This window comes from Polychytrium aggregatum (genome assembly GCF_025602895.1).
Source record: "Polychytrium aggregatum strain JEL109 chromosome Unknown BJ171scaffold_8, whole genome shotgun sequence".
NCBI lineage: Eukaryota > Fungi > Chytridiomycota > Chytridiomycetes > Polychytriales > Polychytrium > Polychytrium aggregatum.
In genome coordinates, this window is record NW_026516210.1 from 318,479 (window position 1) to 344,451 (window position 25,973).

The 25,973-nt window shown below is 57.4% G+C and overlaps 8 protein-coding genes across 8 annotated transcripts; 5 read left to right on the plus strand and 3 right to left on the minus strand.

Annotated features, from left to right (window-relative positions):
- The first annotated feature begins 266 nt into the window (after positions 1–266).
- Positions 267–4,103, plus strand: BJ171DRAFT_493915 (uncharacterized protein). The gene is made up of 5 exons (XM_053109963.1): positions 267–1,704; positions 1,824–2,873; positions 2,981–3,313; positions 3,395–3,487; positions 3,583–4,103. The coding sequence occupies exons 1-5, from the start codon at positions 349–351 to the stop codon at positions 3,667–3,669; spliced, it is 2,919 nt and encodes a 972-aa protein (XP_052969295.1). The 5' UTR covers positions 267–348; the 3' UTR covers positions 3,670–4,103.
- A 148-nt stretch (positions 4,104–4,251) lies between these two features.
- BJ171DRAFT_493916 (uncharacterized protein) lies at positions 4,252–7,043 on the plus strand. The gene is made up of 9 exons (XM_053109964.1): positions 4,252–4,517; positions 4,699–4,767; positions 4,843–4,918; positions 5,156–5,473; positions 5,559–5,642; positions 5,770–5,849; positions 5,980–6,115; positions 6,226–6,443; positions 6,628–7,043. The coding sequence occupies exons 1-9, from the start codon at positions 4,332–4,334 to the stop codon at positions 6,814–6,816; spliced, it is 1,356 nt and encodes a 451-aa protein (XP_052969296.1). The 5' UTR covers positions 4,252–4,331; the 3' UTR covers positions 6,817–7,043.
- A 1,323-nt stretch (positions 7,044–8,366) lies between these two features.
- Positions 8,367–10,207, plus strand: BJ171DRAFT_596795 (uncharacterized protein; the record flags this gene model as incomplete). Its single annotated transcript, XM_053114707.1, has 4 exons — positions 8,367–8,474; positions 8,581–9,066; positions 9,241–9,400; positions 9,585–10,207. 4 exons carry the CDS (start codon positions 8,367–8,369, stop codon positions 10,088–10,090), a joined length of 1,260 nt encoding a protein of 419 aa, XP_052969297.1. The 3' UTR covers positions 10,091–10,207.
- Positions 10,208–10,827: 620 nt separating this feature from the next.
- On the minus strand, positions 10,828–11,641 carry BJ171DRAFT_472633 (uncharacterized protein; the record flags this gene model as incomplete). The annotated part of the gene is made up of 2 exons (XM_053108666.1): positions 10,828–11,365; positions 11,544–11,641. 2 exons carry the CDS (start codon positions 11,639–11,641, stop codon positions 10,828–10,830), a joined length of 636 nt encoding a protein of 211 aa, XP_052969298.1.
- A 194-nt stretch (positions 11,642–11,835) lies between these two features.
- Positions 11,836–15,064, plus strand: BJ171DRAFT_493932 (uncharacterized protein). Its single transcript, XM_053109965.1, has 8 exons — positions 11,836–12,482; positions 12,598–12,743; positions 12,848–13,398; positions 13,533–13,770; positions 13,939–13,963; positions 14,053–14,163; positions 14,258–14,335; positions 14,417–15,064. Exons 1-8 carry the CDS (start codon positions 11,991–11,993, stop codon positions 14,618–14,620), a joined length of 1,845 nt encoding a protein of 614 aa, XP_052969299.1. The 5' UTR covers positions 11,836–11,990; the 3' UTR covers positions 14,621–15,064.
- On the minus strand, positions 15,065–17,489 carry BJ171DRAFT_493933 (Snf7-domain-containing protein). Its single transcript, XM_053109966.1, has 6 exons — positions 16,985–17,489; positions 16,621–16,806; positions 16,226–16,435; positions 15,997–16,130; positions 15,694–15,862; positions 15,065–15,620 (listed from the first exon to the last, which is right to left on the minus strand). The coding sequence occupies exons 1-6, from the start codon at positions 17,246–17,248 to the stop codon at positions 15,246–15,248; spliced, it is 1,338 nt and encodes a 445-aa protein (XP_052969300.1). The 5' UTR covers positions 17,249–17,489; the 3' UTR covers positions 15,065–15,245.
- On the plus strand, positions 17,488–20,637 carry BJ171DRAFT_493935 (uncharacterized protein). Its single transcript, XM_053109967.1, has 3 exons — positions 17,488–17,944; positions 18,144–18,223; positions 18,368–20,637. The coding sequence occupies exons 1-3, from the start codon at positions 17,587–17,589 to the stop codon at positions 20,480–20,482; spliced, it is 2,553 nt and encodes an 850-aa protein (XP_052969301.1). The 5' UTR covers positions 17,488–17,586; the 3' UTR covers positions 20,483–20,637.
- Positions 20,638–20,812: 175 nt separating this feature from the next.
- BJ171DRAFT_639964 (uncharacterized protein) lies at positions 20,813–23,540 on the minus strand (the record flags this gene model as incomplete). Its single annotated transcript, XM_053115754.1, has 7 exons — positions 23,175–23,540; positions 22,787–22,901; positions 22,377–22,541; positions 22,225–22,320; positions 22,042–22,151; positions 21,830–21,941; positions 20,813–21,755 (listed from the first exon to the last, which is right to left on the minus strand). Exons 1-7 carry the CDS (start codon positions 23,482–23,484, stop codon positions 20,813–20,815), a joined length of 1,851 nt encoding a protein of 616 aa, XP_052969302.1. The 5' UTR covers positions 23,485–23,540.
- Between the last annotated feature and the right edge of the window lie 2,433 nt (positions 23,541–25,973).

The window sequence follows — 25,973 nt, forward strand, 5'->3', positions numbered from 1 at the left end:
CGCGCAGGACGGGAGCGAGGGCGAGGGCGAGGACGAGGGCAAACATGAACCGAGTCCGTTGAGGAGTACGGCGCCAGCCCGGGGCACTGTGACAGCAGCATGCATGGCGATCACGGATTGCATCGCATCAATGGCATCGATGGCATCCAACGGGCAGTCCAGACATGGCAATGGCCCGCCGCCGCAGGGCTGTCTGTCTGCTCCGGAGCACCTCGCGAGATCGCCGGCCGAGGGCGTATTCTTCTCGCTGCTCGCTTTCCTGGCGGATCTGTCCTTCCAGACTCTTGCCTGGTCCTGGGAATCGAGTCCAATGCCCGAGGACCAGAGGGCTTCTCCGCACCTGCGGCCATGTCTCCTCCCAGCAACGCCCCTGATACCGAAGCAAGCCTCTCCCAGCCAACCCGCTCAGCTGCGCTCCTCCCCCTCGCTGCCCCGGAAGCCGCTGGGATGTCGCTGTCGCAACAGCGTGGCGGAACACCGTCTACTGCAAAGATCGCCGGACTCGGCCCATCGTGTGGTATTTGCCAGCTCGACCTATCCTTTCTCGGCCGGCCTGAGCAGGAGCAGCACATGAATCTCTGTCTCGACGGCTGCTTCACCGGAGAGTCTGTCTCTGTGGCCGCACCAGCCGCTGGCACGTCGTCGTCCCCACTCCTCGATACCTCGCCAAAGGTGTCCAATGCAGCTGCCGAGCCCGACTTCCTCGAGATCCCCGATAGCCCAACGCCGTCCGGCGAGCCGAATGGCCAGTCGATCGAAGAGCTGCAGCGGCGCCTCAGAAGCCTCGACCAGCAGCTCGATATTATCGAGCGACTCGCCGACTGCCCGTGCTGCTCGGTCCGATTTGTCGACCAGGGCACCGACAACCAACCCTTGACCGTCAAGCAGAAGGAGAGGCGCATTCGACACATCAAGGCCTGTATGAAGCACTTTGGCCGCAGCGCAGCGTCAATGATTGACTTGCTCAGCTTTGCAGACGAAGACAGCACCGACGGGCCCGAGACGGCCCTCGCTAACATGAGTGAATCGCAGATCGCCGGTCTCGACCACGTCGTCCAGGTCGCCACCATCCTGGGCCGGCCTGGGATGGCGGCTGTCGCAAAGGGCAAGAGGGGAGCCAAGCGCAATCCGGCAAAGGACAGCTCTGCAGAAGCCCCGGCCAAGCGATCACGGAAGAGGACAACAGACCAGCCGACATCGAGCAGTGCCGCCCACGAAGCAGGCCAGAAAGGTCGATCAGCCAGGGATCGACAGCCGCGACGGAGAGAGGGGCCCAGCTTGGCCCACAAGCGCCCGGGCATGCAGTTGTTGCCAGTGGAAGAGGCCGTCGCCTTTGCCCAGTCGAGGGCCTCGTCGATCCTCTCGGACTCGGTCGCATCGATATCTTCCGCCGGCCAGCCCGAGCCCCCGCGGATGAACCAGTCGCTTTCGAATCCGATGCTGTGGTCCCTCTCGGCAGTCGGTGGCAAGCAGGAAGGCAAAAACGATACGGCGTTCAAGACGACACTTATCCAGGCCGCCGAGTCCCCCGGATTTGAGCATCGCCAAGTCCTGGAACTGGCTCCGGAAGTGGGCGTCGGCCAGTTTGACCATGACCAGCGCAGGATCAACGAGGTGATCCTCCAGTACGACGTGGAGATCCAGAGTGCGTACGACAAGATGGAGGTTCAAATCATGAAGATGAAAGAAGAGCATCGGCTGTGGGTAAGTGCCCGGAACGTCGAGACGGGCGCTCATCCGATGCTCGATCAGGCCACACATCTGTGCGCTTGACAAGCAGTACTCACCGGGCCGCCTGGCTGTTTGTCACTTCCGCCCCCCAGGCAAGGTCGAAAATTGAGGAGCGAGATCGCCTGATCCAAGCCATTCGCAGTGCGCCAGCCGATCCGGGAGTCTTCATCGACCTCGTCAGCGACGATGAGGAAGCGGCAATCAAAATGCCTGTCGACACTCCGCCGCCAGATGACCAGCCCGATCCAGATACAACCGATGCCATCAGCCCACCTGGTCATAGAGTCCGAGTGCAGCCCCTGCAGGCAGACACACAAGAATCGGACCCTGAGCCCGAGCTTGATCGTGAAAGCATCTGCGTTCTGGACACCCGGACAGGATTCAGCAGGAGCCAGCTTGAGATACCTGTCGATGGCAATCCGGAAGAAGCGAGACATCATCGCGATGTTGTGCCCATGCAGAGTCGACAGAAGGACAGTGACATACTCGAGGCTGTTGCGCCACAGCTAGGTCGTTTCGATCGCCATGAAGACATCCCGCTGTCCTGGAGTATTCAAACACCATTTCAGTCGAGCCAGGCGCAAAATACCCCCGCCCCGGCAGCTGGGCCTCCTCTGAGCACGGTAACGACACCGCAGCCCGAAAGAGCGAGAGCTCATTCGCTCTCGCCGCTGGATGACAGTGAATCTGTCGTGGCCGAGTCGCCTCAGCTGCTTCCGCTCAACCCCGGCTCTCGTGACGACGACTACTGGTACTACGAAGAACAAGCTCGCTCAGATGTGTTCGAAGGCTCTTTGGCCCGCATAGCACACTCGTCCAGTTCGCCGCACCGGGCGACCGAGCCCCAAGCCAACTCATTACAGCCAAGTCCTGGGCACGATTCGTCCTTGGCAAACTTGCAGGACCATTCATTCCCGCTAGATGAAGAGTCGGTATTGCCGTCAAATCAACGTGCGGCCAGTGTATCTGCGAACATAACTGCGTCCAACCTGGCCAGCCGAGCTTGTCCGTCCAGTCGAAATGGCGAAGCCAGCCTTGTAAGCAAGCTCGATGAAGGCAGCGAACCGAGCCAAGATCGTGAATCCGGTGGGGCTGATGAAGCCATGCCTGATTACTCCAAGATGACTGTGGTTGAGCTACGGGTAATGACGACGCTTGCCTTCATCTGCATGATGTGTCCATGTTACTCCATGGCGCGATCGCTGTCGTTGCAGCAACCCTGACGGTTCTTTGGATACTCTCGCAACAGCGACTCGGTTCGCGATACGGGCTGGGGCCCATCGGGAAAGCAAGCTTGGTCAAGGAACTGACAACCATATGGGAGTGTCTTCATCGCGGCCAACCAAGTGCCAGTCAGCAACCTCTGTCCTCACAGTCAAAGGCCCAGCGCAGACCTGCAGACGAACCCCTCCCATCCGATTCCATGGACGGTGCAGCGCCAGCCAAAACAGCACCCACCCGGGTCACTCGCAGTCGCCAGAAGAAAGTCATGTCTAGCGCGGAGGTGATCGATTTCCACGACCACATCTATCGATTCCTGATCGACAATGAGTCCATCTACGATCAGATCCTGCGTTACGAGGTGAGTCTAGCATGCACAGCCCCAAACCGACGCCCAGACCGACGCACCATCGGATACTCACACAGCATGGATCGCCTGCAGCCTCTTGATTTGCCCGCTGTGCTGAAGCAGCTCGTTCAAGCAACAAGTCTCCAATGCAACCTGAAGCAGCTCTGCGCCTTTATGGATAGCAAGGTGACTACGATGCGCTGTGGGCCAGAGAGGTCGGAGTCGCGCTGTATGTGGCAGCGGCGTCGTTTTCGCTGGATCTAACCCCCTAGTCTGAACAGGGTATCAACTTTACGCTCGAATCGGACAAAAACGGGACACCCGCGACCCAAGTAAACACGCAGGCACGGACACTCAACACCAGATGAGAAGCAAGCACCCAGGCGGGACCCATGGTAGTCGGGCCCAGGCACGCCTTGCCTCCAAACCATCATCGGAGCCATGCTGCATGAAGCTGCCACACCGCGTGCGATGCCGGCATTCCGAAATTGCTGTGTGCTGGCACACTGGAAGGTCGCGATGCTGGCGAGGTTGACATTGGTCTGAAGCACATCACGATGAACCCATGATGCTGCGATGCATTTGCCGACGGACTGGCCAGTCGGCTCTGCATCGTCGTCGAGTGAAGTTGCTATGGCTTGGAAATAGCACACGGATGTATCGAGACAGCGCCGACATCGTATGAATGGACACAGGTTGCGCCGATTGAGAACCAGGCTGTCTGTGAGAGCCGCCGACCTGTTCTTCGCAAACCGCAGACCACCAGGCCAGCGCAACACGGCATGCTGCCCCTCCCCCGAAACCAGCACCCGTCATCAGCTGCATCCTGCCCCGCTCCCCTGAGCTTGTCGGTCCAGTTCGCATTGCACCCAGTCTGGATCCACGGCCTGCTGCGCATGTTCGTTCTCGAACAGAGAACCGCAAGACAGCTTGGCCAGGCCCGCGCTCTCCATCGCATCGCATCGCATCGCATCGCATCGCATCGCATCGCATCGCTGCCGGCTCCAGCAAACAATCCAGCGCATCGTGCATGGCGTCCTATTACTCGCCAGACTACATCGAGAGCCGGTACTTTGGTCTGCGCCAGCGAGACAAGCTCGGCGGCGGCGGCGCAGACTGGAGCCGTGCGGATCCGACCCTCGAAACAGGGGATGTCGACGAGAAGCTCGGCAAGTCTGCTGTCGGCACCGACCGCTGGTCCAAACTGGTGGCCGAGGTTCGTTTATATCAGCGCTATACGGCGTCCGTCTGCCTGCTGATCGAGAGGATTCCCAAGTCCCTGGCGATGTCGAGTGGTCCTGCCTCACCCCGCTTGGTTGGGCTCGCCGGTCCCCTGCTTGCCCATCCATTCGCTCGCTCATTCGCTGTGTATTGCCTCTCTGTCTTGTCTGTATCAGTCGCTACCGTCGGTGCTGATGTCTCTTGGTGGCCTGATGATGACCGGCGCCCTTCTGAATGCAGTTCAGGTAATTCCAGCGTCGGTGCAGCTCAGCCCGCCATTCCGAGCGCCTGGACAGCGAGCTCACCAGTCCCACCTCCAGACCTGGGATGCCTTCACGAATGTCTCCGAGCTTTTTGTTCTACTACCGACGCTGCTGGGCCTGAAAGGAAACCTCGGTAAGCAGCGGCCCCTCAAGGGCGCTCGGACGTGCGCTGGCTGTCGCCGCTCGATATCGACGAATGCCGAGGGGCTATCCAGCCGGGAAGCAGGAAACTTGCCAGCAGACCGTCAAAGATCTCGCTGCTGCTTCCGACGATAGTCCCCAACACTGCGGCATGCCCACTCGTTTCTCGCAACGGCAAGCAGTACTGCTTCCCCAGTGCCTCGCCGCTGACGACCCCCTGCTTGGGCAGAAATGAATCTGGCGTCTCGCCTCGGAACGGCATCAAGTCTGGGCCATCTGGACCTTCCTGCATCTCGCACCAGCCTCGTCGTTGGCAACATTGCTCTTGTCCAGATCCAAGCAGCCTGCGTTGCCGGAATCGCCAGCATATGGAGCATCCTGCTCAGCTTCATCTCCAACGACTATCACTTCAACAGCGCAGCCAACTCGGCCCTGATATGTGCCTCGGCCATCCTGACGGCCACAAGCGCCAGTCTGTCTCTGGGCCTCGGAACCTGCGCGGTAGTCATCGTCTGCAAGCTAGTGAATCTAGACCCAGATAACATTGGTAAATGCCATGCAGCTCGATTGTTCAATTGAGCATTTGCGCGGATGGTGACGGCTCGGCACTAATCCGCCCTCAATCGCACCAGCGACACCGGTTGCCTCAAGTCTGGGCGATCTCATCACACTCATGACCTTTGGCGGGCTCAGCACTCTGCTTTACCGATACCACGGTGGGTCAACATGGCTGCAAGTGACATTCGAGGTCACCGTCCTGAGAAACCAGCTCCGTTTGACTGGGCAGCACACCTTCGATTGACAGCTTGGGCAATTCAACTGGCATCGCTTTGATCTATGCAGAATCGCCGCTCTCCATTGTTTTGATAGTGGCAGTCCTCAGCATGCTGCCGGTGTGGACATGGATTACTCTTCACAACGAGGTGGGTTGAGCCGCACCCTGGCGACATCCTGCGGACAAGTGCCGAGTGCACCTCTTTCCGAGTGAATCTTTTGCAGAGATGCGCTCGCCGCAACTAACACACTTGCTCTGCTGCATTGTGCCGTCAACAGCACGTTCGCGAGGTGCTCAAGACTGGCTGGAGCCCGCTCGTGGCGTCCATGCTGATATCGACCTTTGCGGGCATGGTTCTGGAGCAGTACCTCGATTCCTATATCGGCCTCGCTATCTTGGTTCCGGTCATGAACGGTAGAGTGGCGTCTGCGTTGTGGCAAGGACCCTGCGGTCCAAGATAGTGTTTGTGCACCACTGGCACAGCGCTCTACTGACCGCCTGTCGGCACTTGAATGGCTTTCCAGGCATCTGTGGAACTTTTTCGTGCATTTACGCCTCACGACTCTCGACGAGTTTGCACAAGAGCGGATCGATGAAGTTGGACCACGCGCCGTTTACTCTGTTCACGGTCAACATCTTTGTGCAAGCCATGTTCCTCGGAATCGTGTGGGCCACCAACCTGGGCAATACCAACATCAGCTTGCTCTTTGCAGTCATGTACATGACCGTATCGGTGACAGTGGTATGAGTGTTGCTGGAGCTGATTGTCGATCGGAGCCCGTTGATGGCCGGCAGTGGGAATGTGGCTGCCAGAAGGATGAGCAGTGAATGTGTCTGGGGCAAGCAGGCGTGGGGTTGGCAGCCGTACCTGCAAAATGCGAGAGCATGGCGACTCGGATGCACTTGCTAACCCATGTTCACTACAGGGCATGGCTCTTCTCATCGTGACGCGGGGCCTGATCTCGGTGCTGTGGTCCATGCAACTCGACCCAGACAACTATGCTTTCTCGCTGATCACCGCGCTCGGGGACGTGCTGGGGACGATATTCCTCGTCTTGGGCTTTCAGATCATGGTGTGGTCTGGCGAGGTGCATCGGCTGGCCAAAAAAGAGTGAGAATATTGTCCGTGACGGGAGTCGCCGTCAAAGTCTGAACACGAACCAGGTGCTTGCCCAGCAGCATGCCGTGCAGCTCCAGACCCGAATCGGTCCAAGCAGCATGTCCAGGAAGCGCCTGGCACCATGAGGCCGCTTATAGCGTTTCCAAAATGAAATGGGACACCCCGTTTTGAGCCATGACAGTGGTTTTTCTGGAACCTGAATACACCCACCCACTCATCGCATTCATGACCAAACACAGCACCTTCGATTTCCGCATCGCTGCACTGTGACCGGTGGCCTTCATTCGGGGGCTGCCAAAGTGATATGCTATATTTCTTGTGGCATAGTTAGACGCATGCCATCGCATACTCCGCTGACAAATGGATTGTGGGCAGGTGTCACATTTCCCCTGAATGCAGTGTGAGTGGATTGATATGCTCGGACTCGTCGTCTGCATGTGCAGTGCATTTCTTTGTGGTGCAGCTGAATACCCTCTGCGAACGATGGCCGACGAGCACATTTGCGGCCCAGAAAGAACGATTGTCAATTTGTGCTAATCCGAGTGATCACGATTGTCACATTGTCAGAGAGCAGGATGTCCTGCACTCCGAGACGGCCTCAGACGCATTGCCGCGACACTTCATCTGCATACGCATAGACAGGGCCTGTTTCATATTGCGCTTGCTGCTCCCGTTGAGCGAGAATGCAGAGGTGTATGGAGCACTGATTGAGAGCGGATTGGTGGCGACGGGCGGCGGTCGACTGCTGTGGACTCGGCGAGCAGACCCCATACACCAACAGTGTGCTCGGTGGCAGGAGCGTAGAAACCACCTCTGCATCCGGCATTGTCTCAAACCTGTGTACCTGTAGACTGATCGGGTCCCAGCGTCGCCTATTCCAAGACCGTCTCGTATTGTCTAGACACACTATTTTCGATTCCGTTGCTCATAGCCTCTTGCTCGGGCCGCTCTCCGGGTTCGCTCCCACCGCACTTTGCCCTCGACTGCCACGCATCGCTATTCGCTTGAAGCCGACCGGCACTGGTGAAAGGGCTCGTTGCTCTCCAAGCGCTGGACCAGCCAACATCGCTTTCGTTCGACCCTTCGAAATGTCTGTCCCCGTGATTCTGCCTGCAGTACTGACAGGGATCGTCTGCACAGTCTGGATAGCTAGGTAAGGAATCCGAATCGACGCAGAAGCCAGTGTCTGGGTTGCAGATCGCCGCACAGATGGACGATGTCGAGCATGCAGATACCGCGGACGGAGCCACAGTCTTACGCCGGAACACCACAAAAACCCTGTGCCAAGCTGTTACTCGGTGACTGACGGTCTGGGCTGCCTCCATAGCTTTCTTGTCCTCTGCTATGTCAGGCAGGATTCGGTCATACAGAGCAGGAACTGGCCACTTCTGTGCTTGCAATCGCTCAGCGGCCTGCTGCTGGTCTTTGGTGAGCGCGATGTGCAAGTACTTGTGGTGATGGTGGAGAATGGGGTCGTGCTGGCTTGGGGGAGTGAACAACTACTCTCTGTGAGTCAGGCTAGTGCGCCGCACGAATCGCTCCGGTATGCTCAACGAATCGTGTCTGGGCGTCCGCCATGTTCCAGCCCTGTTTGTCATCAATGTTGTGGAAATCGCATGCGACCTTGCGATGCTCCCGTTGATCACCTTCGGTGTAAGCATTCCGCCACGCATTCTCTGGCAAATCGAGGCCGCGACTTGCATCATCCGAATCTAACAGCTCGGCTCGGATGCACCGGATCGGAAACTCGTGGGAACAGGCTTTGTTCACAACCACCTTTGTGGTGCGATCCATCCAGCTGCTGAACAAGATGAGTGCCGAGATCGTACGGAGGCCGCTGACGTCGGCAATATCTCTCCGGAAATTGTCCATCAGCATCGAACAGAAGACGGTCTCTGCGCGATCTGTGCCGATCAGCCTGGCGTTTATTGCGTTCACGATATTTGCCCAGTGCATCGTCAACTCTGTCTATGCCACCAACCCAACAGGGACCTGTGGCGTCCTTCAGGAATTTCCAAAGGTTGTTCCCTCGATAGTGGTCCTGTGTGGATTCTCCTTTATCGCAGTGCCGTACCTCTCATATCTGCTCTACAAGCTCGATATTGAGCATCCAGTCCGAATCGAGCTCATCACCAACGGAGTCATCTACGTCGTCAGCATGAGCATGTATCTGGTCTGGAGCATCAAGCTGAAGTATATCGAGGAGCTCCATTCGTTTACGTCTTATTTTTTAGCAAACTACTGGGTAATGTCGTCGGCGGCGCAGTGTTGTCATTTCGGCATGCTCTGTCGAGTATGCTGAGGATGCACAACTGCTGCATGACTCAGGGCTGCTACAGCTGCGCTTATCGTGGGCCTCACTAATGCATCTGGCATTCTCATCCAGCTGATACTCGGCCTGATGGTATCATATCTGCAGGCCGTGGTGATCCCGAGTATCCAGGCTTTGCAGCGGATCAGATTGACCAACACCCAGCGCAAGTCCAGCAAGCTGGAGTTCAAGTTCACCCTTGACTGCTTCAACCTGGCCATGAGCAGTAAAGAGTCGCTTGAGAAGCTCGAGAAGCTGTGCACCGAGCGTGAGTCTTTGGGCCTGCAAGCCACCTGGGCGAGTTCTGTTGCATTTGCATTTGCATTTGCATGGCTCGGGACAGTGATGTCAGGTGTGGTCTCGTACCGTGGGCATCCGGGGGCGACCGACGCAGTACATTGAACCACCTCGTTTCGCTTGCCATCCACCCGGCGGCATGTCGCCATGGACAGTATTTTGCGGGGAGATTTTCTACTTCCTGGACTATTACAAGAAGCTAATGAAGTCGGTGCGGACGGCATACAACGAAAGTCGGTCGGGATTTGATGTCGTCAGGGCCGATGGGCCTGGGCGGTCGCTGATATCCTTGGCGTCAGGATCCACGGCAGAGTCATCGGCAGCCAACGTTACTTTGGGACCCGAGGGCCAAATCGGAGACTTTGTGCCAAAGAAATGGATTCTGCCAAAGCCTCTGGCTCTGCAGTACATCAAGGTGTATAAGGCATACATCCGGCCAGGATGTTCGCAGGAGCTCAACATTGCCCACTGGAACCGGGAAACGATCAAGGCAATCATGAGCCCATTCATGGATATGGACGTGGAGAAACTCCTCACCAGCGACATTGCGATTCCAGCCGACTGTCTAGACGAGATCCATCAGGAGATTTATCTGCAAATGTTCAACAACATCTTCCCGGTGTTTCTGGACAGAAAGCTGTACCTAAACGCAGAGCCGTGATTACACCGCCTAATATGCTATCAAGTGGTGCGGTCGGGGTCTGGATTGCCAATGTGCTGCTGGATACGCTGCTCGGCAGTCTTGACGGATGTGGTGGGCTTGGGACGATGGTTCGAGGCACAACACTATGAAAAAATTTCTTGTTAATAAAATCAGCGAGAACGACAAAACGCGCTCTCGGAGCCGCCTCGGTCGGCGAGAAGAGCAGTCTCTGGCGAGAGACCCCCGAGGGAAGGCGAGAAGCCTCTCGCCGGCACACACACACACTTTGCACACACACACACACTTTGCACACTTTGCACAAGGGAGTCAACCACCTCCCATCGACCATCCCAAGAGGGATGGCAACCCCGAAGTGGACTGCCCAGAATATGGGCGACCCGGCATCCACTGTCGAAATACTCAAGGAACAGTGCGAGATACTTACAGTCTATCCAGAAATAAACGGGACAGTCACTTCCTGGCTTCAGATGTCTGAAACCCGCTGACTGACTTGTAGGCCCAGCGGGTAGGCCATGGCAGTGCACTCCTGTCTTCGTTGGCAATCGAGTGGTTTTGGTTGGTTTGGGAAGCACAGTCTTGAATACACTCGGTCGATCTCCTGTGGCGATGGTCGACTGGCATACCGAGATCATGTTCCTGGCTGCATTGATGTCTCGATCCCACAACGTATGGCAGCTTGCACAGCTCCGGACAAAGTGTGGTTTCTCGATATCAAGATGCTCGGGTGACTCGAGTCACTTGGCTTCCCGACAATGTGAGCACACCTGGGATGTGTTGAACTCGTTCACCGAGCACACATGGATCTTGGAGACGGATTGGTCTGGTGGTCGTCTCTGGTGGTGGTGGAACTGCTCAAAGTACTTGGCAAACCTGAGTCTCCTGGGACTGGATGCATATCCCTTCCCCTGTTTCCAGGATGCATCCCCAAAGGCAATCACCACTTCGGTCTCCTTTGGTGCCTGGTCGATGACTTGCTTGCACATCTCGTGGACGGTGCGCTGTCGCTTGCTGTGGAGATCGAGTCGCTTGAATCGCCGTCGCCGGGTCAGGCTGAAGTACAGCTGTTTGTCCAGCATGTCTCCATCGAACACATGGCGAATGTATTGCAGGAAGGGGGCCACCCCGGGGATCTTGGGACTTGGTGTGGTGCTCATCCATTCCTGCAGACCAAGGGCCTTGTGGATGCTCTGGATCCACTTGGTCGCCTGGGTGGTGCCTTTCGCTTGTGGGGAGCCATCTGGCGAGAAAATAGCGACGATGGCTGGTTCTGCCCTTGGGGAAGAAAGAATCTCCTCAAAACCAGCGCATTTTGGGCAGGGAGCGATGCTCACAGTGGCGTCCTTGATTCAGATCCAGAAACGCATCGCTCGCTCAATCAGTCGTGGGAAGACATCTTGTCAAGGCGAGTCTTGCCTGATAGCCAAACGATCATGTCATCTCGCTGACACACAGCCACGCTTGACTAGGTTTCCAACCAGAGAGATTCAGATGGTGGTGGTTCTTGTCCGCAATCGGAGTGGAGCTTCCAACAATGATACAATTGGTCATTCCTCCACACCAATCGCCCACCACCACCGTCAATCGGCTCAAGACGATACCAAATGCCGTCAACCGACCATGGCCGGATTCCAACTTTTGCTGCGCCACATACAACGTGACTTTCAGGTGACCGAGATGAGCAGCCGCGAGGGGCCGGAAAAAATTGATGCCACAAACATGAGAACGATCCGTCCGCCCTGGCTGCGCACAATCCGTCCTGGCTGCGCGCCGCGGGCCAATCAGAGCCCGTTGTTGGGCCGACTTTGCATTCGCATTGCATTCGCATTGCACCCGCGTTGCTGTTCGTTGGCTGTGGCCTGTGCTGTTGGTCTTGATCGCCTTGACCGCAGACCGGAATATGGCCTACAGCCCCGACCAGCTGGTGCAGCTCACGACCAGAGAGCTCGCCGCGTACCCTCTATCGCTGCATCCCGAGTGGATCCCGCAGTGCGTCCAGTTCATTCTCGAAAGCTATCCCGAGTTTGATACCGAGACCTTCGTTGCAAGTGTCTTGCAGCAGCTGTTGATCTCGGACCTCGCGCAAGTCGGCTTGCCCGTCTTGCCTGAGGACACCGATGTCGAGGGCCTCGTGCTGCAGCCGTGTCTGTTGCAGATCGTTAGCATCCGCGACATTGGCGAGTCCGTCTTCTCCCAGCACAACAAGATCACCGAACAGCAGGCGAAGCAGGCGGCCCAGGCCGACGGCACTCCCATCGACCCCGAGAAGATCCTCAGATCTCTGCCGAAGAAGATGCTGCAACTGACCCTCACCGATGGAACTCGAAACATCAGTGCGATTGAATACAGGCCGGTCCATGGCCTGGAGCTCTTCACCCCTCCCGGAGCCAAGGTACGGCAGCGGAAGCGACAGCGTCACTCGGGAGCAGCGGAAGCGACAGCGTGACTCGGGAGCAGCGTCGGCAGTATTCGAGTCCGCTCTGAGCATCGATGCTATCATCTTTCAGGTGCTCGTCCAAGGGGCAACAGTCAAGAGGAGCGTCTTGCTGCTGACAGCAGACAACACACAGCTGCTCGGTGGGCCGCCCGAATCGCTCGCCGATGCGCTGGTTCGGCTGGAGCTCCAGCTCCGGCAAGAAGTCGAGTGCATCAGGTAGACATTGCCGTCGGGAGCTGGGCTCCAGAGCTTGTATCGCACTTTGAATGAGTGGCATATGCCGTGGTGGGCCGTGCTGACAGCGATGCATCATCGGGCAGAGCTTCGGACGTCGATGCCGATTCTAAGCCAGCGGGCCGCAAATCCGCTGGGCCGGCCGATTCGATATCGGCTATGCCGAAGGCAGGCACTCTCAAAACCCCAAAGAAGCAGCCAAAGCCGTCTGCGGTTTCGGTTTCTGAGCCCCAGCCCCAGACCCGGTCTCAGCCCTGGCCTCAGTCTCAACCGCAGCTGCAATCCCAGCCGGTGATGCAAAGTTTCATGCCCACCGTGTTGGACGACTGTGATTACGACGACGACGACGACTTTGCCGATGTCGACTTCTCGCTGATCGACAGCATAATCGAAGCAGCGACCCAGTCCGACTGTACGCCGCCGACACAAGCCAAGCCATCCTCAGCCCCGAGAACAGCGCCGGGTGCAGCAATCAGTCTTTCATCACCACTCAGTTCCCACGAATCGCGATACGGCCCATACGACGCCGCAACGGGCTCTCCGGCCGATGCGATTCCGTCAAAACGGAGGGCAGGCGAGATCGACGATGTGGTGTGTCTTGACCTTGGCTCGCCCAGCAAAAAATCTGCAACAGCAGGTATGGTGAACTTTGCGAAGAAGCGAGCCGAGCGAGCCCCGGTTCTCTCGGCTCGTCCAACCCGTCCACCAGATCGCCGTATCTGAGGAACTGGCCCGCCGCCTGTGGCTCTAACTGTCCTCACGATCAACCAGTTTCAAGCCCTGCGCGCTCGGTGGCCACAATCGAGCTCGAGACCTGGCCACCATCAACCAAAGCAGCACCGGCGCATCGCTCAGTATACCAAACACCTGTCAAGACCGAGGCGTCGCTGCCGAAAGAGCCTTTCCACTCACCAGTCCAACTGGGCGGAATTGTATCGAGCAACCAGCAGTCAGCGCAGCGATTCCCGTTTCAGTATCTGGCCAATCTGAATAGCGTGATCGAGTCCAGGTAAAGCATGGTGACCACAGCCAACCAACCCTGAGGGATTACTTCGAGACCGAGAGTGTGCTTTCTCGCACTTGCGTGCTTGGATGGCGGTGCTCCTGGTTGTAACGAGCTTATAGCACGATACTGGTGAACCTAACAGTTGCAAGCTTTGGTACATCGTATCCACAGACTCGTCAAGCTTATCACTGTCAAGGTGAGGCTTCCTCAAGGCTTGACTGTCGCTCTATTCCTCGGCAGCGATGCTCGCGCGACTCGGTAATCTAACAGCGTCGGTGTGCTCAGTGCCATTTTGTCTCATCGCAGAAGCTCAAGGTCAACACCCGCACAGGCTTCAGCCTCATTGTGACAATCGATGACGGCACATCGATGATGCGCGGCTTCTTGGGGGACACAGTTGAGTGACCCATGTCCATTATGCTCCTGGAACCGATGGCTCGCCGTTTCCGAGGGAGCGTACTGATGCGATCTGACCCACCAATTCAACCAGGCACTGATGTACCAGTTCGGGTTCTCTGTGGGTGAACTGCTGGCCCAGAACCGAGTGAACCGAGTCAGGGCGGAACAGGTACGATGGCCAGCCAGCGTCGTATGAAGAGTGCATCCAATGCCCGTCCTCCCGATGCTGACCACATGTCGGCCTTTGCAGACGATGAGGGATTTTGAATCCAAGCTCGCGCAGATGGACTGCCTCATGGACATTGATCTGACGCGGTGTCTCGAGTACGAAGAATCGAGCTCGTCAGCGGCGGACGAGCTCTGCGGCCTGCCTGAGATCATCAGCATCCGCGAATTTGAGGTCGATGATGCCAAATCCCTCCAGCAGGAGCTCATCGAGTATTTGGGACCATAGACAGTCGCACCCGGACAGGCCAACCACAGCCGAGCTCGCTGTGGGATCTGCATATATCAACAGCGGTGCGTATCGACCATGCCAACCGATTAGACCGCAAACCCTTCGCTTCGGCTGCACTGGATACTGGATGCTGGCCCTGAGCCTCGATGCTCTGTCCAAGTTTGGCACAGCAAGCGGCCATACACACGCCGAGTCTGAGTTCGTCCGGTGGATGCAAGGCATTTGCAAAAGCTTGGGTTCGGTGCTCGCTGCTTGGTCAGCCACCGGCGCAAGGATGGCATATGACTCCTGCAGTGAAGCGAACGCCTGCCCAGGCGGTGGAATCTCTTTAAGGCCCAGAGGCGATTTGCAGAAGACGATTCTCTTTATATTCTTGAGCGATTTGGCTCTGGACAAACAGAGAGTCACCCGGCACTTGAATACAAAAAGACACAAAAGTGATGGATGCGAAGCGATGGTGGATGCGTGCTCCAAGCCAATACGGCAGTATGTCTGGTCTGTGGGTCCCGCGACACTTGGGCTGGGAAGAAGGCAACAGACAGCGAGCTCAAACAACTCGGCAGGGTCATCGAAGGGACTAGCATAGTTGTGTTGGTGATGCGGGCGAATGGTGCGCTCCCGGCTACATGGCCTCAAGAGGCATCTCCAGCCTGTCCCGCTTGCTCGACGGCGCCTCTGTGACAGGCACCGAAGCGGATGGTGCAGGGAGGGATTCAAGTGCATGCAGCAGGTGGCTCTGTGGTGAGGCACGCCGTGCCTCTGTGGCCTGCTCTTGGTTCAGGAGTTGGTCAAGCTCGCGCTCGAGCTCGTCATCGTCAATGCCGCTGGTGCCGTGGAGGCTCTCCTGCCCCGAGCGAATGGCCTCTTCGATTTCCTGTTCACTGGCAAGCACATCGCGAAGCTTTCCCATGGTGTCGTCAACTCGCTCGACGGTGAGGCCATTCTGGTTGAGCACGGTTTTGAGAGCATCTGCTCCAACGCTATAAGCAGCAAAGATCTGGATAGGGAAGCAGAAGCTGGAATCAGCAAAGGCGAGAGCGGGAGTTGGTGGCGCCGCAGCGGTGACTTACCTCTGCGTCTGTTTCGGCACCTTGGATCTTGAGCATGATCGAGACCAGCGAGTTGAGAGACTCCATTCGCCTGTGCAGCACCTCTTGGATGGCCTTTTTCTGCTTCAGACAAAACAGCGCGCGCACTCGCTGATGGTTTCGCACTCGCTCTTGCGCCTGGCGAGTTAACCTGAGTCGCCCGATTCCACACAATTGCATCAGTAGGTGCTGTCTGCCATCACTTTGGCGGGACACTGTGGCCTGACGCCTGCTTCACAAAGCTCAGCATCCCAGGTCCACAGCGTAGCTCGCGGGGCTACTTACTCGGTCTCTTTGCTCTCCAGTTGTATGATCTGCTGATTGAGCGTGTCGATGGTGGTCTTGATGGTGACAATGTTGCGATCCAGGTCGGTGATGGGCAACAGTTTCTGATGCTTTGGGTTCTTGAATTTGACGATCTAGCGGGGCCGTGGCAGCGCATCGCTGATGAGCATTGCGAGCAGAGTCAAGCCAGAGCAACTGCTGTTGGCTGAGGATCGCCGGGCGGCCTTACCACACCAATCGATTCGCTGTAGTCGGTGCTGATGATCATGCGCTGCTCGAGATAGCGAACAACGATGGAGATATCCTCGCCCGACAGCGGAACCTCGCTGTTGGGGCTGGCGCGACTGCTGAAGCGACTTCCAAACTGCTCGAGGGTCATGATGTGGTCTGTCGACGACGATGCTTCGGAGTGAATCGACCGGATGCGCTCGGCGATCCCCTGAAAACGAGCGCATGATGCGGCAACATCCACATGGTCACTGTGTGCTCAAGACTGCCGACCCAAGAAGCGCCATCGCTTGGAGCTGCGCCTACTGCCACCCACATCCTGAGGTAGTCTATGGCCACCAGCGCCCCTGTCCCTGCTTGAGCATTACTCGGTGCTGCCGCGGCGATCAAACTAACCGCTACTGCCGGCATCAAGACGAATCTTCCCGAGACTTCGCGTGGACTTGACTTGGTGCCCAAGACCTGCGTCACGCCCCAGCGCAATGGCGCCAGCACAAGATTGCCAATGACCCACGATAGGACGCCGGCTTCGCTCATGTACTCGCTGAGCTCAACGATTTCCTTGGAGGCCTTCATTTCGCTCTTGGGGCGGCGTTGGTCGACAAGAAGAATGTGCAGACGGAGAAATGCGAGGCCAGTGAGGATTCCGAGAACGATAACGGCTCAGCGGGGACGCCGCCTCGAGCAGGGTGGGCAAGCCCCCCCCCCCAGAACGGACAGACGGCATCCAATGGAGATAGTTGGTCTGTTCCAAGATTACCAGAACCGTTGCCAGACCGATGGGCTCGCAATTCTTGCGGTTGAACTTGCGACTCAGACCGTCGGCCGTGAGGGTTGTGTGCGTTGCCGAGTCAAGCAGGGCGTTTGCGACAGCAAAGCCGATGACTTCCTTCCAGAACCCCAAGCGCTCATCGTAGGCGTGGGGGTTGACGGACCGAGGCGGGAAGCTGGCAAAGTAGTGCTGCATCTTCATGTCGTTCTTCCATTGCGGAAGAGACTCGAGATAGAGCGCAAGCGACTTCATTGTGCGGTCCGAGGAGGCAGATGATCGGCCAGAGCAGCGGGCGAGACAGCCGGCAGGGGTCGGCTTGTTGAGCGACAGGGGACGCCAACGGCGATGCTGGACTGGGTGGTGGTTGGGCTGGAGCACCGCAGTGCAGACGAGCGGACGGGGCAGCGGGACGATGCGGATGCGAGGCAGAAGAATGGACGAGCTGGTTTTGGTCAAATGGGTCTGGAGCGGTCACGCGCAGAACGACGGCCTGATCGGCCCAGACAGCAGAGACCTGAAGCAGTGGCGAATCGACAGATGCCGGAGGGCATGGCGGACATGCCTGCAGGGCCCAGCCATGCCGGCGCTGCATGTGTGATTGGGGGAGGGAACTGGCCGGTCGCTTGCCAATCAGCCCATCTCCCCGCTGTCGGCCTCGGGACAGCATGCATATCGGAAATATTTGCCCGACATACCACGATGCAGCGATAATGGCTGGCGAAACCTGCCCAAGCACTGGGGCGAGCAGCATCGATTTCCAGCAGCCGCTCTCGACGTTGCTCTCACGACATTCGTCGCTAGTCCTTTCTCCAACCTGCCGCATCAAGGCTAACCTAGACCCAGACCCGGACAGCACCCCAAGCTCCAAACAAGCACAATCCATCCAGATAACGATGAACGGAATCGTCGACAAGGAGGCAGCGCGCCGGCAGTGGCTTGCAGATCTAGGTGGGAGAGCTGCATTGATAGACACTCGGAGTATTGATCGTCGCTCCGAGCACCGATGGGCAGCTCGAACGCAGTCAAAGGCATGATTGTGGCAGAGGAACCGTCTGCATGATGTCGATAGACCATTTGCGCGGCAGCAACGCCAGCCAATGTGACGGAGCTCTTCCGCCAAAACACTCATTCTACTACTCGGATGCAGAACGGCAGTCCAACGAGCAGCGACAGCGAAAACTCGCCGAGAAGCTCGAGCGCCGCAACATAACCGCAGTGCTGGCTGGCGTAAGCACTTTTGACGCTTGCAAATGGAAGCTGCCATTCGGCAAGCCTGGCGGATGTGACGGCCAGTGCTCGATCGATGTGTATGCTTGGCTGTCATCCACACGTCCCAGCCCTGAACTTGCTTCATTTCGTTGCGCTCTCAAGGTCCGGGACAGTGTCTCGCCGCTGGTCGAGGCCCATATCCATGTCGTATCGAACCCATCTGCATCCAGCCCTCCGACAGACTTTTTCTGGAGCAAGCGACGGTGGGGCGGGGGTGGTGAGCCTCGTGCATATTCCACCAATATCCAGCACGTCTGCAGCCCAAGTGCCGAGCAGCCAAGTGCCGCCGCAGAAGCGCCGCGGCCCAGCATCAATGCCAACGATCGCACCGACCGTGAGAAAACAGCAAACGAGGATCAAGTCCCGCCCAAAGCAGCAACCGAGGTGCCAGCCCCATCCCCGCCCGCCATGCCCCAGCAAAATGTGTATGGCCGAAAACGAAGTCTCTTTGCCGGAGATGACCTTGACCACGAGAAACGGAGGAAGGAAGCGCTCGAGATCCAGCGATATCGCGAGGCGCAGGTGGAAGAAAAGAGGAAGAAGCAAGAAGAAGAGCGACGGAAACTCAAGGAACAAGAGGGCCGGGAGGTGTTTCAAGGGGAATCAGGACAAAATCGACCTGAGCTCGGAGCGCAAGCAGGGTCAGATCAGTCACTCGAGGCGCCTATGGGCCTGCGAGACCCCGTCGATACGAGGACGGAGGGGGCAAAGTCGGCCCAGGTTATCCAAAGCAAAATTCCAAGACCAGAGGCCAGCGCCGAGTCGAATCTGTCGTGCCGCCCCCTCAGGGACCCTGTTGAGCCTTCCGAGACACCTCCAAAGTCGCAGGGCTCGCTTCCCGCCCCAAAGGGACCAAGTACGGCGGATCACCAGAGCCACCACAACTCCCTGGATGGACATGGTCACGCCAGTGCCAAGGACGATCAAAAACAAGGTAAAAGGAAAAAGCCAAAACAGGGGCTCTGCGTCACTCGGCCTGGTATCAGTGGCGCAAAGCATCACCAGAGCGGGACCAGAAAAGGGCAAACTGGTGCAAGCTCCGGCCCGTCAAGCCGTTCGACTGTCCGCACAATAAAGGACAAAGTAACTCCGGATCGACCTCAAGCGAGGCCGAGCCAGGCCGCAAACAGCAACGATACTACTCCATCTCAACAACACAGTGCCCACGAAGCACTTTCCCTTGTCCAGAAGCGCCATCAGAACACAGAAAGCAAGATCCGGTTGCATGGTATCCAAAATCAAGACCACAGCGACGCACTGGATGATGCTCCTAACGAAAGCGTCCACAAGACACAAACACCAACGAAAGTGAAACGAGCACTCAGCCAGATTCCAAAGTTGCGAACATTTAAGCCGGTGCCAGGCACAGCTGGCCGCACAAGCAACGAGAGAAGCAGCGGGAATCCTGAGCGCACCTCCATCCAGGTCGTTGAAATGCCACAAGCGCCGCCAAGCCAGCATACAAGTGACCTGGGGCACGACAGCGACGAAAACGCCCATGAATCAATCGAACACAGTGGCCCGACGACTCGGGTATCAGATGCCGCCTCTCAAAGCGCACAGGCATTTACAAAGAACAAAAAGCCTCTTCAGCCCATCGAACCACGCTCAGAGAGATCGCCGCCGCTGGAAAGCCGCCTCCTGGCGGGTTCGTGCGGCAACACATCACACGAAGCGATTGCTCAGCGAGATCTGGATAGCAACGATCCGATGCAATCCACTCCCATCGAGCCTCTTCCCCGCATATGCGCCGATGCAGAAGTGCCGAGCGCTCATCACACATTGCGCTCTGCCGATCCTTCGGAGTTGCTCGAGTGTGGCACTGGATCTAGCACCGGGATCGATCATCGCCCCGAAATGGCCGTTGGTGAACAACATGGAGCGTGCTCCCGGAGGCGACAAAGACACAAACGCACACCGATGGCATTGCCTCCAAATCCTCCTTACTCCGGCGAAGGGACTTGCGGCGGGCCCATCCCCAGCCAGCCGGCTCCAGACATCCCATCCTGGCCACACGGATATGCCGACTCGCTGCCCAGCCCTGAGCTCATGAAAGAATCATATCAGGACCTCTACGATGGATCACAAAGACTCGCATCGCAGAACACAAGTCCGACGCATCCAACCTCGCACATGGACGAAAAGCAGGTACTCCTGACGGCGCTGTTGAGCTTTGGACAGAGACTCAAGAGGGAGGACCATCGGCTCTACGAATGAGCAGATACACATGTGGAATGTACCGGATGTATAGAGGCGCAGATGTGTGCATGGCGGCTGCATGCGATTCGTTACAAGCAGCCACCTGAGATCGAGTTGGCGCTGCAACATCAAGCTTGCCCAATGCATTGAAATATACATTGATCAAACTCTCCAACACTGGCCGGTTGGTTACTGCCCTGGAGGGCCTCGCTCCGCGGATGTCAGATATCACGTCGGCTAGTGCGCATCATCGCTGCCTGTTGCTTGGTTGAATGGGGCAGCGCACATCTCGATCACGGACGAAACAAGCCCAGCGATTCGACTGAAACAGACGACGGACACTCATGGTCAGAGTAGGGATAGGTAATACCGACTCTGCGGACTCCGGACCGAGGTGGCTGAGGTCCTCCCAGTGCGGTACCTCACAAAGAATCCTGGCCAAGATCCGCCATGTTGGGGCTTGTGGGCGGGAATCTGAACCGGGGACTTGTCTCCAACAAGCAGGCGAAGTTTCTTCGTCGGAGCGCAAGATTCGGTTCCGGATTGAGAGGTCACAGACCGGATGCGCTTGGATGCCGATACGGTCCACTCGTGGCAGAGCGGGCTCTGAACGGTGAGCTCGTGCAGAATGAGCGCACCACGAGCAGAGCTCTGGTTCTTGTTCCAGCAATCCGACAGACGAATCAGATGAGAACATGGCGGCGTTCGAGGGGACGGACTCTTGACCACCAATACCATTGGAACAAACCTGTCCGCGAGCCAGAGTGCGGGCTTTGGAATCAACAACGCCGAGATGCAGTGCGCTGATGGCGTCGTTTCCCACGACTCGTCCGTGGTTCGGATTGCTGGCTCGGGCCGATGCCCCGCGAACGTTGCAGAGATATTGTGGATGTGAGTGTCCGGAGGAATGGAGGCACTATCCGAGTAGCTATTGGATCTTCTCAGCTTTCCATGGCTCATACCAGAGAATGTGGAGAACCGCCGCATCGTCGCGAATGCGGGCCTGCAGCATCTCGCACCATCGAGCATCCCCAAGCTGCACCGACGAAGGCAGATCTGCGACGACAAACATTCGCCGGACTGAACGAGGCAGAGCGCACCCGCAATCAGCCCGGCGCTCAGATGAACCGAGTTGCGCTGCGGCATCAGCGCACCATAGAGGATGTAATAGCACTCATCCTCTGACGCAACAATGCCTGACGATTTGGCTTCGAGAAGAACCAGAGACAGCAGCCGGCGCGAGTCTGGCGTATCATATTCTCGATCGCTCAGTGACGAAGAGCCACTTCGCCTGATCAAGGCTCGAGGGTATAAATGTCAGTGGCGGCACCACAGCACCAGGCCCAGCGTTCGTCTGAAACCCACCTTTCATCCAGCACCTGCATCTCGACCAGACAACTCCCAACCTGGAACAGCTCCTTGGACGACCGGCAGAGGCCCGAGAACCAAGTTGAGTCGTGCTCTGTGACACTTGGATCTGTGTGCTGATCAGCAGTAGTCGACCATGACTCACTGGAGGGATCACTCTGATCGATGCGTCCCAAGATGCATGTCATCGATGCTGACAACGGCCGTACCTGACCAAATCAGCTTTGGGTCCTGGCTCATCTGTGGCAGCGGCGGTACTGCGTCGCCGCTGCTCGTCTCTGGCACACAGCGGTCGCCACCAAGCTGCGAGCTTGGCGCACTGCCGTGCACAGCAGTATAATGATGCTCAAACTCGTCGATGGTGGAGAATTCGAGGACACACCCCGACACACAGCAGGGTATGTGGTGGTATGTTTTCCCAGCGGTATCTGTATCGCAGCGACAACCAGTAGTGGTCAAAATCGGAGTGCTCCGTGTCGAAGGCGACCCTGGCTCATGACGCAAATGCACTTCACACAAATGCCCCTCACACATGTGTTCGCACTGTTCAGTGTCGGTCTGGGTTCGATGTGCCTTGCCGCAGTCGCAGATACGAAGTTCCAGGGGGCATTCACAGACTCTTTGTCGGTGCTCGACAAGGTCGTGCATGTCGACAAAACCCTGGCGGCACTTTGGGCAGAAATAGACCATGGTCGTGACGAAAACAGAACTAGACCAGCCAGGAGTATCACAGCGGATCTGTTGCTATTTTGGGTGCGGTCTGAGTCAGAACTGCGGTCATCCCCACTGAGCCCCGACCTGACTTTGGATGCGCCGTTGGAGAGTGTCGAGATTGTCTGCTCCCACCATCTGCTCCACCTTCAGTACTTGCTTCCACCTTCAGTATTTGCTTCCACCTTCGGTACTTGCTTCCACATCCTCTCGGTTCCATTTCCACACCAGATGCTCGCTCACGACTTTCTCGCAGCCATTATACTGTCATCCGGCCTCTTGATGGTGACAGCAGCCAGGATACCCGGCCGTCCTCCGCTCGGCTCGACCACCTCTGCCCTAACGATCTCAACAACCACTGTCGAGACAATCCAGAGTGCATCCAACACCGGCCAGGCATCTCAGTCCTCTGCAACATCAACCCTGGCCACAGACGGGATCTCAAGCAGTATAGCCGTCTCAACGCCTCTACCGACGCCAACGACGGACAGCCGATCGTGGACAACTTGGACGACGCTTGGAACCTTGCCACTGACGAGTGTCCCAGCCACATCCCCGATTCCGGATCCCATCGCCACTCCATCGAACACTCGAGTGACGACCACCGCCTGGCCAGCCAGCACAGTCTCACCTTTGACCACACAACCAAGCTTGGTGGTCTCCGTGCCCTCACCGACCAGTTCGAGCACTGCGCCTGCGTCGGCAAGTAACAAAGTCGATACGACACAGCCGAGCTCCTCGGTCACCGACCCGCCAGCAACCACGGCGACAACCCAGTCCACAAAAGCCACCCCGGCCGACCAAGCGAGCCTCCGGGCCAACGATCTGCCCTTTGCACTGAGCCTGTCGGGCGGTGCTGCTGCTTCCCCGGGCTGGATGATCGCTGTGACGCTCGGTGCCATGATGGTGCTGAGCTGATCGAGACCCTCGACCGAGTCCATGAAGCGCAAAATAGACCCAGTGAATTGAGCCAGACAGCTTGCAAAATCTTGACGAGCACCTCGTGTCTTGAATATATCGCCACATCCGATGCATGATGCGCATTGAGACGACGCATGTGTTCCGCACCACTCTGAAGAGTCGGGTCAGACAGTGCATCTGTGCTCGTCTGAGTATCACGGCTTGCTGCTTCGTGAGCACTTCGAGGGTCAGTCCATACTCGAGCATGGGCCGAACGCAGGTCTTGAACACCCTCGTCACCGTCTTGGCCGAGTATCGGCCCAGGCTCATTCCGTGCTTCACCAGCTTGTCGGCGGCACCTCTAGCCTTGTGGGTGAGGTTCTGGATCTGGCGGTCCATCCTGAAGCCGTTGATGTCGACGATGGCTCCGAGATACCGGAACTCCTTGGCGACTGGCAGCTCCTTGCCGTACAGGTACACCTTGGCATCCTTCTCTGGGTGCTGTTCGGTGAACATCACCTCGCACTTCGGGGGCGAGAACTGGTATCGATTCTCGATGCTGTGGGCCTCGCAGATGTCGAGGAGGCGCTGGGTCTGGTTGGGGCGGCAGATGAGCACCCCATCGTCGGCAAACCACAGTGAGTTGACCTGGACGGCTCGTCCTCGGGTGGTGGTTAGGGTCGTTCCACCGTCTGCCCGGAGTTTCCCAGGGAGGTCGTCGATGAACACGCTGAACATCAGCGGGCTCAGGACCGATCCTTGGATCAGTCCCTTCTGCAGCCAGACCGGATTGAACCGACGGCTCTTGCTAACGACTTGAATCTTCACATCGTCGAACATGGCCTTCAAGAGCCTGAGGGTGATCGTACATGGGGTGCGCTCTTCAATCTTGTCCCAGAGCTTCTCCCTCCAGACAGTGTCGTAGGCCGCCTTGATGTCGAGGAACACCAGGGAGTACTCCTCGCCCGCCAGCTGGCGGTCCTTGATGAGCGTGTCCAGGCCAAAGATCTGGTCGAGGGTGCCTCGCTCGGCCCGGAATCCACCTTGGGCAATGTCCATCAGTCCGAGCTTTCGGTTGAGCAACGGCAGCAGTGCTCGCTCGACAACCTTTCGGCAGACCTGGGTCAGTCCAATCGGCCTGTACATTGCGGGGTCGAGGGGCGATCCCTTGTTCTTGTAGACGGGATGGATCAGCACCAGCACTTATAGGGTTGGATGGGCTCAAACAAGTCATCCATGCTCTGATTCGGAAATGTGGGAACTGCATTATCGCCACCATGGATGGACACAGGACCGACCCACATGGCCAAGGGGTCCCGCTCTGGATCGGGTCCGCGGGACAGGGGGTGCCGTGGATCCCCTCCCATCGAGGGGTGCCTATATATGCATCCACCTCATCTGTCCTCTGCTCTCATCCGCTCCATCAAAGAGCGCAGCAATGAGCGAGCCCGCCTCATTCAGATCGCATCCTCAGGATGACTGGGCCTATCGCAACGAAAATCCCACTTATGATGTCCTTATCAGGTGGGTTTCGCATCGAAATTGATGGCGCACACTCGGGCTCGGCTGTCGCTCTAAAACTCCTCTCACAGCCACCGGGCCAAGAGCGAGGCCGAGAGCGCATCGGCCCTGCATGGAACTCTCGCCAGCACTCCTCTGGGCCACCAGGCACTCCATCCATACCTCGACCGGGAGTGCCTTGGCGACGACCAGGACTGGGAGCAGGGCTCCATCGACGCCTTGTACATATCCAAATTGATCATCATTCTCCTTTCCGAGGGGGGACTGAAGCGCACATTCAACGCCCATGTCCATGCCCATGATTCATTTCCCTCGACCATGTGGCATGAAATGGCTCGAGGCCATTTGCAATACAAGCCGACCACTCCGGCAACCTCCGAGGGAAGACCGCAGCCAGCGCACGATATGCAGCCACTGTTCAAAATACCAGGGGTGTCCCATTTTATAGTTCGTTCACTGTTTCTACAGTCGGTCCAGAAAGAAAGGGGACAGTTCCTTCCTGGCTTCAGATGTCTGGAGCCCGCTGACTGACTGTAGGCCCCAGTGAGCAAGCCGTCAGATTGTTTCCCGTCCTGGTTGGCAATCGAGTGATTTTGGTTGGTTTGGGAAGCATGGTCTTGAATACACCCGGTCGATCTCCTGTGGCGATGATCGACTGGCATACCGAAATCATGTTCCGTGAGGCATTGATGTCTCGATCCCACAACGTATGGCAGCTTGCACAGCTCCGGACAAAGTGTGGTTTCTCGATATCAAGATGCTCGGGTGACTCGAGTCACTTGGCTTCCCGACAATGTGAGCACACCTGGGATGTGTTGAACTCGTTCACCGAGCACACATGGATCTTGGAGACGGATTGGTCTGGTGGTCGTCTCTGGTGGTGTATGAACTGCTCAAAGTACTTGGCAAACCTGAGTCTCCGTGGGCTGGATGCATATCCCTTCCCCTGTTTCCAGGATGCATTCCCAAAGGCAATCACCACTTCGGTCTCCTTGGACATACTTGCTTG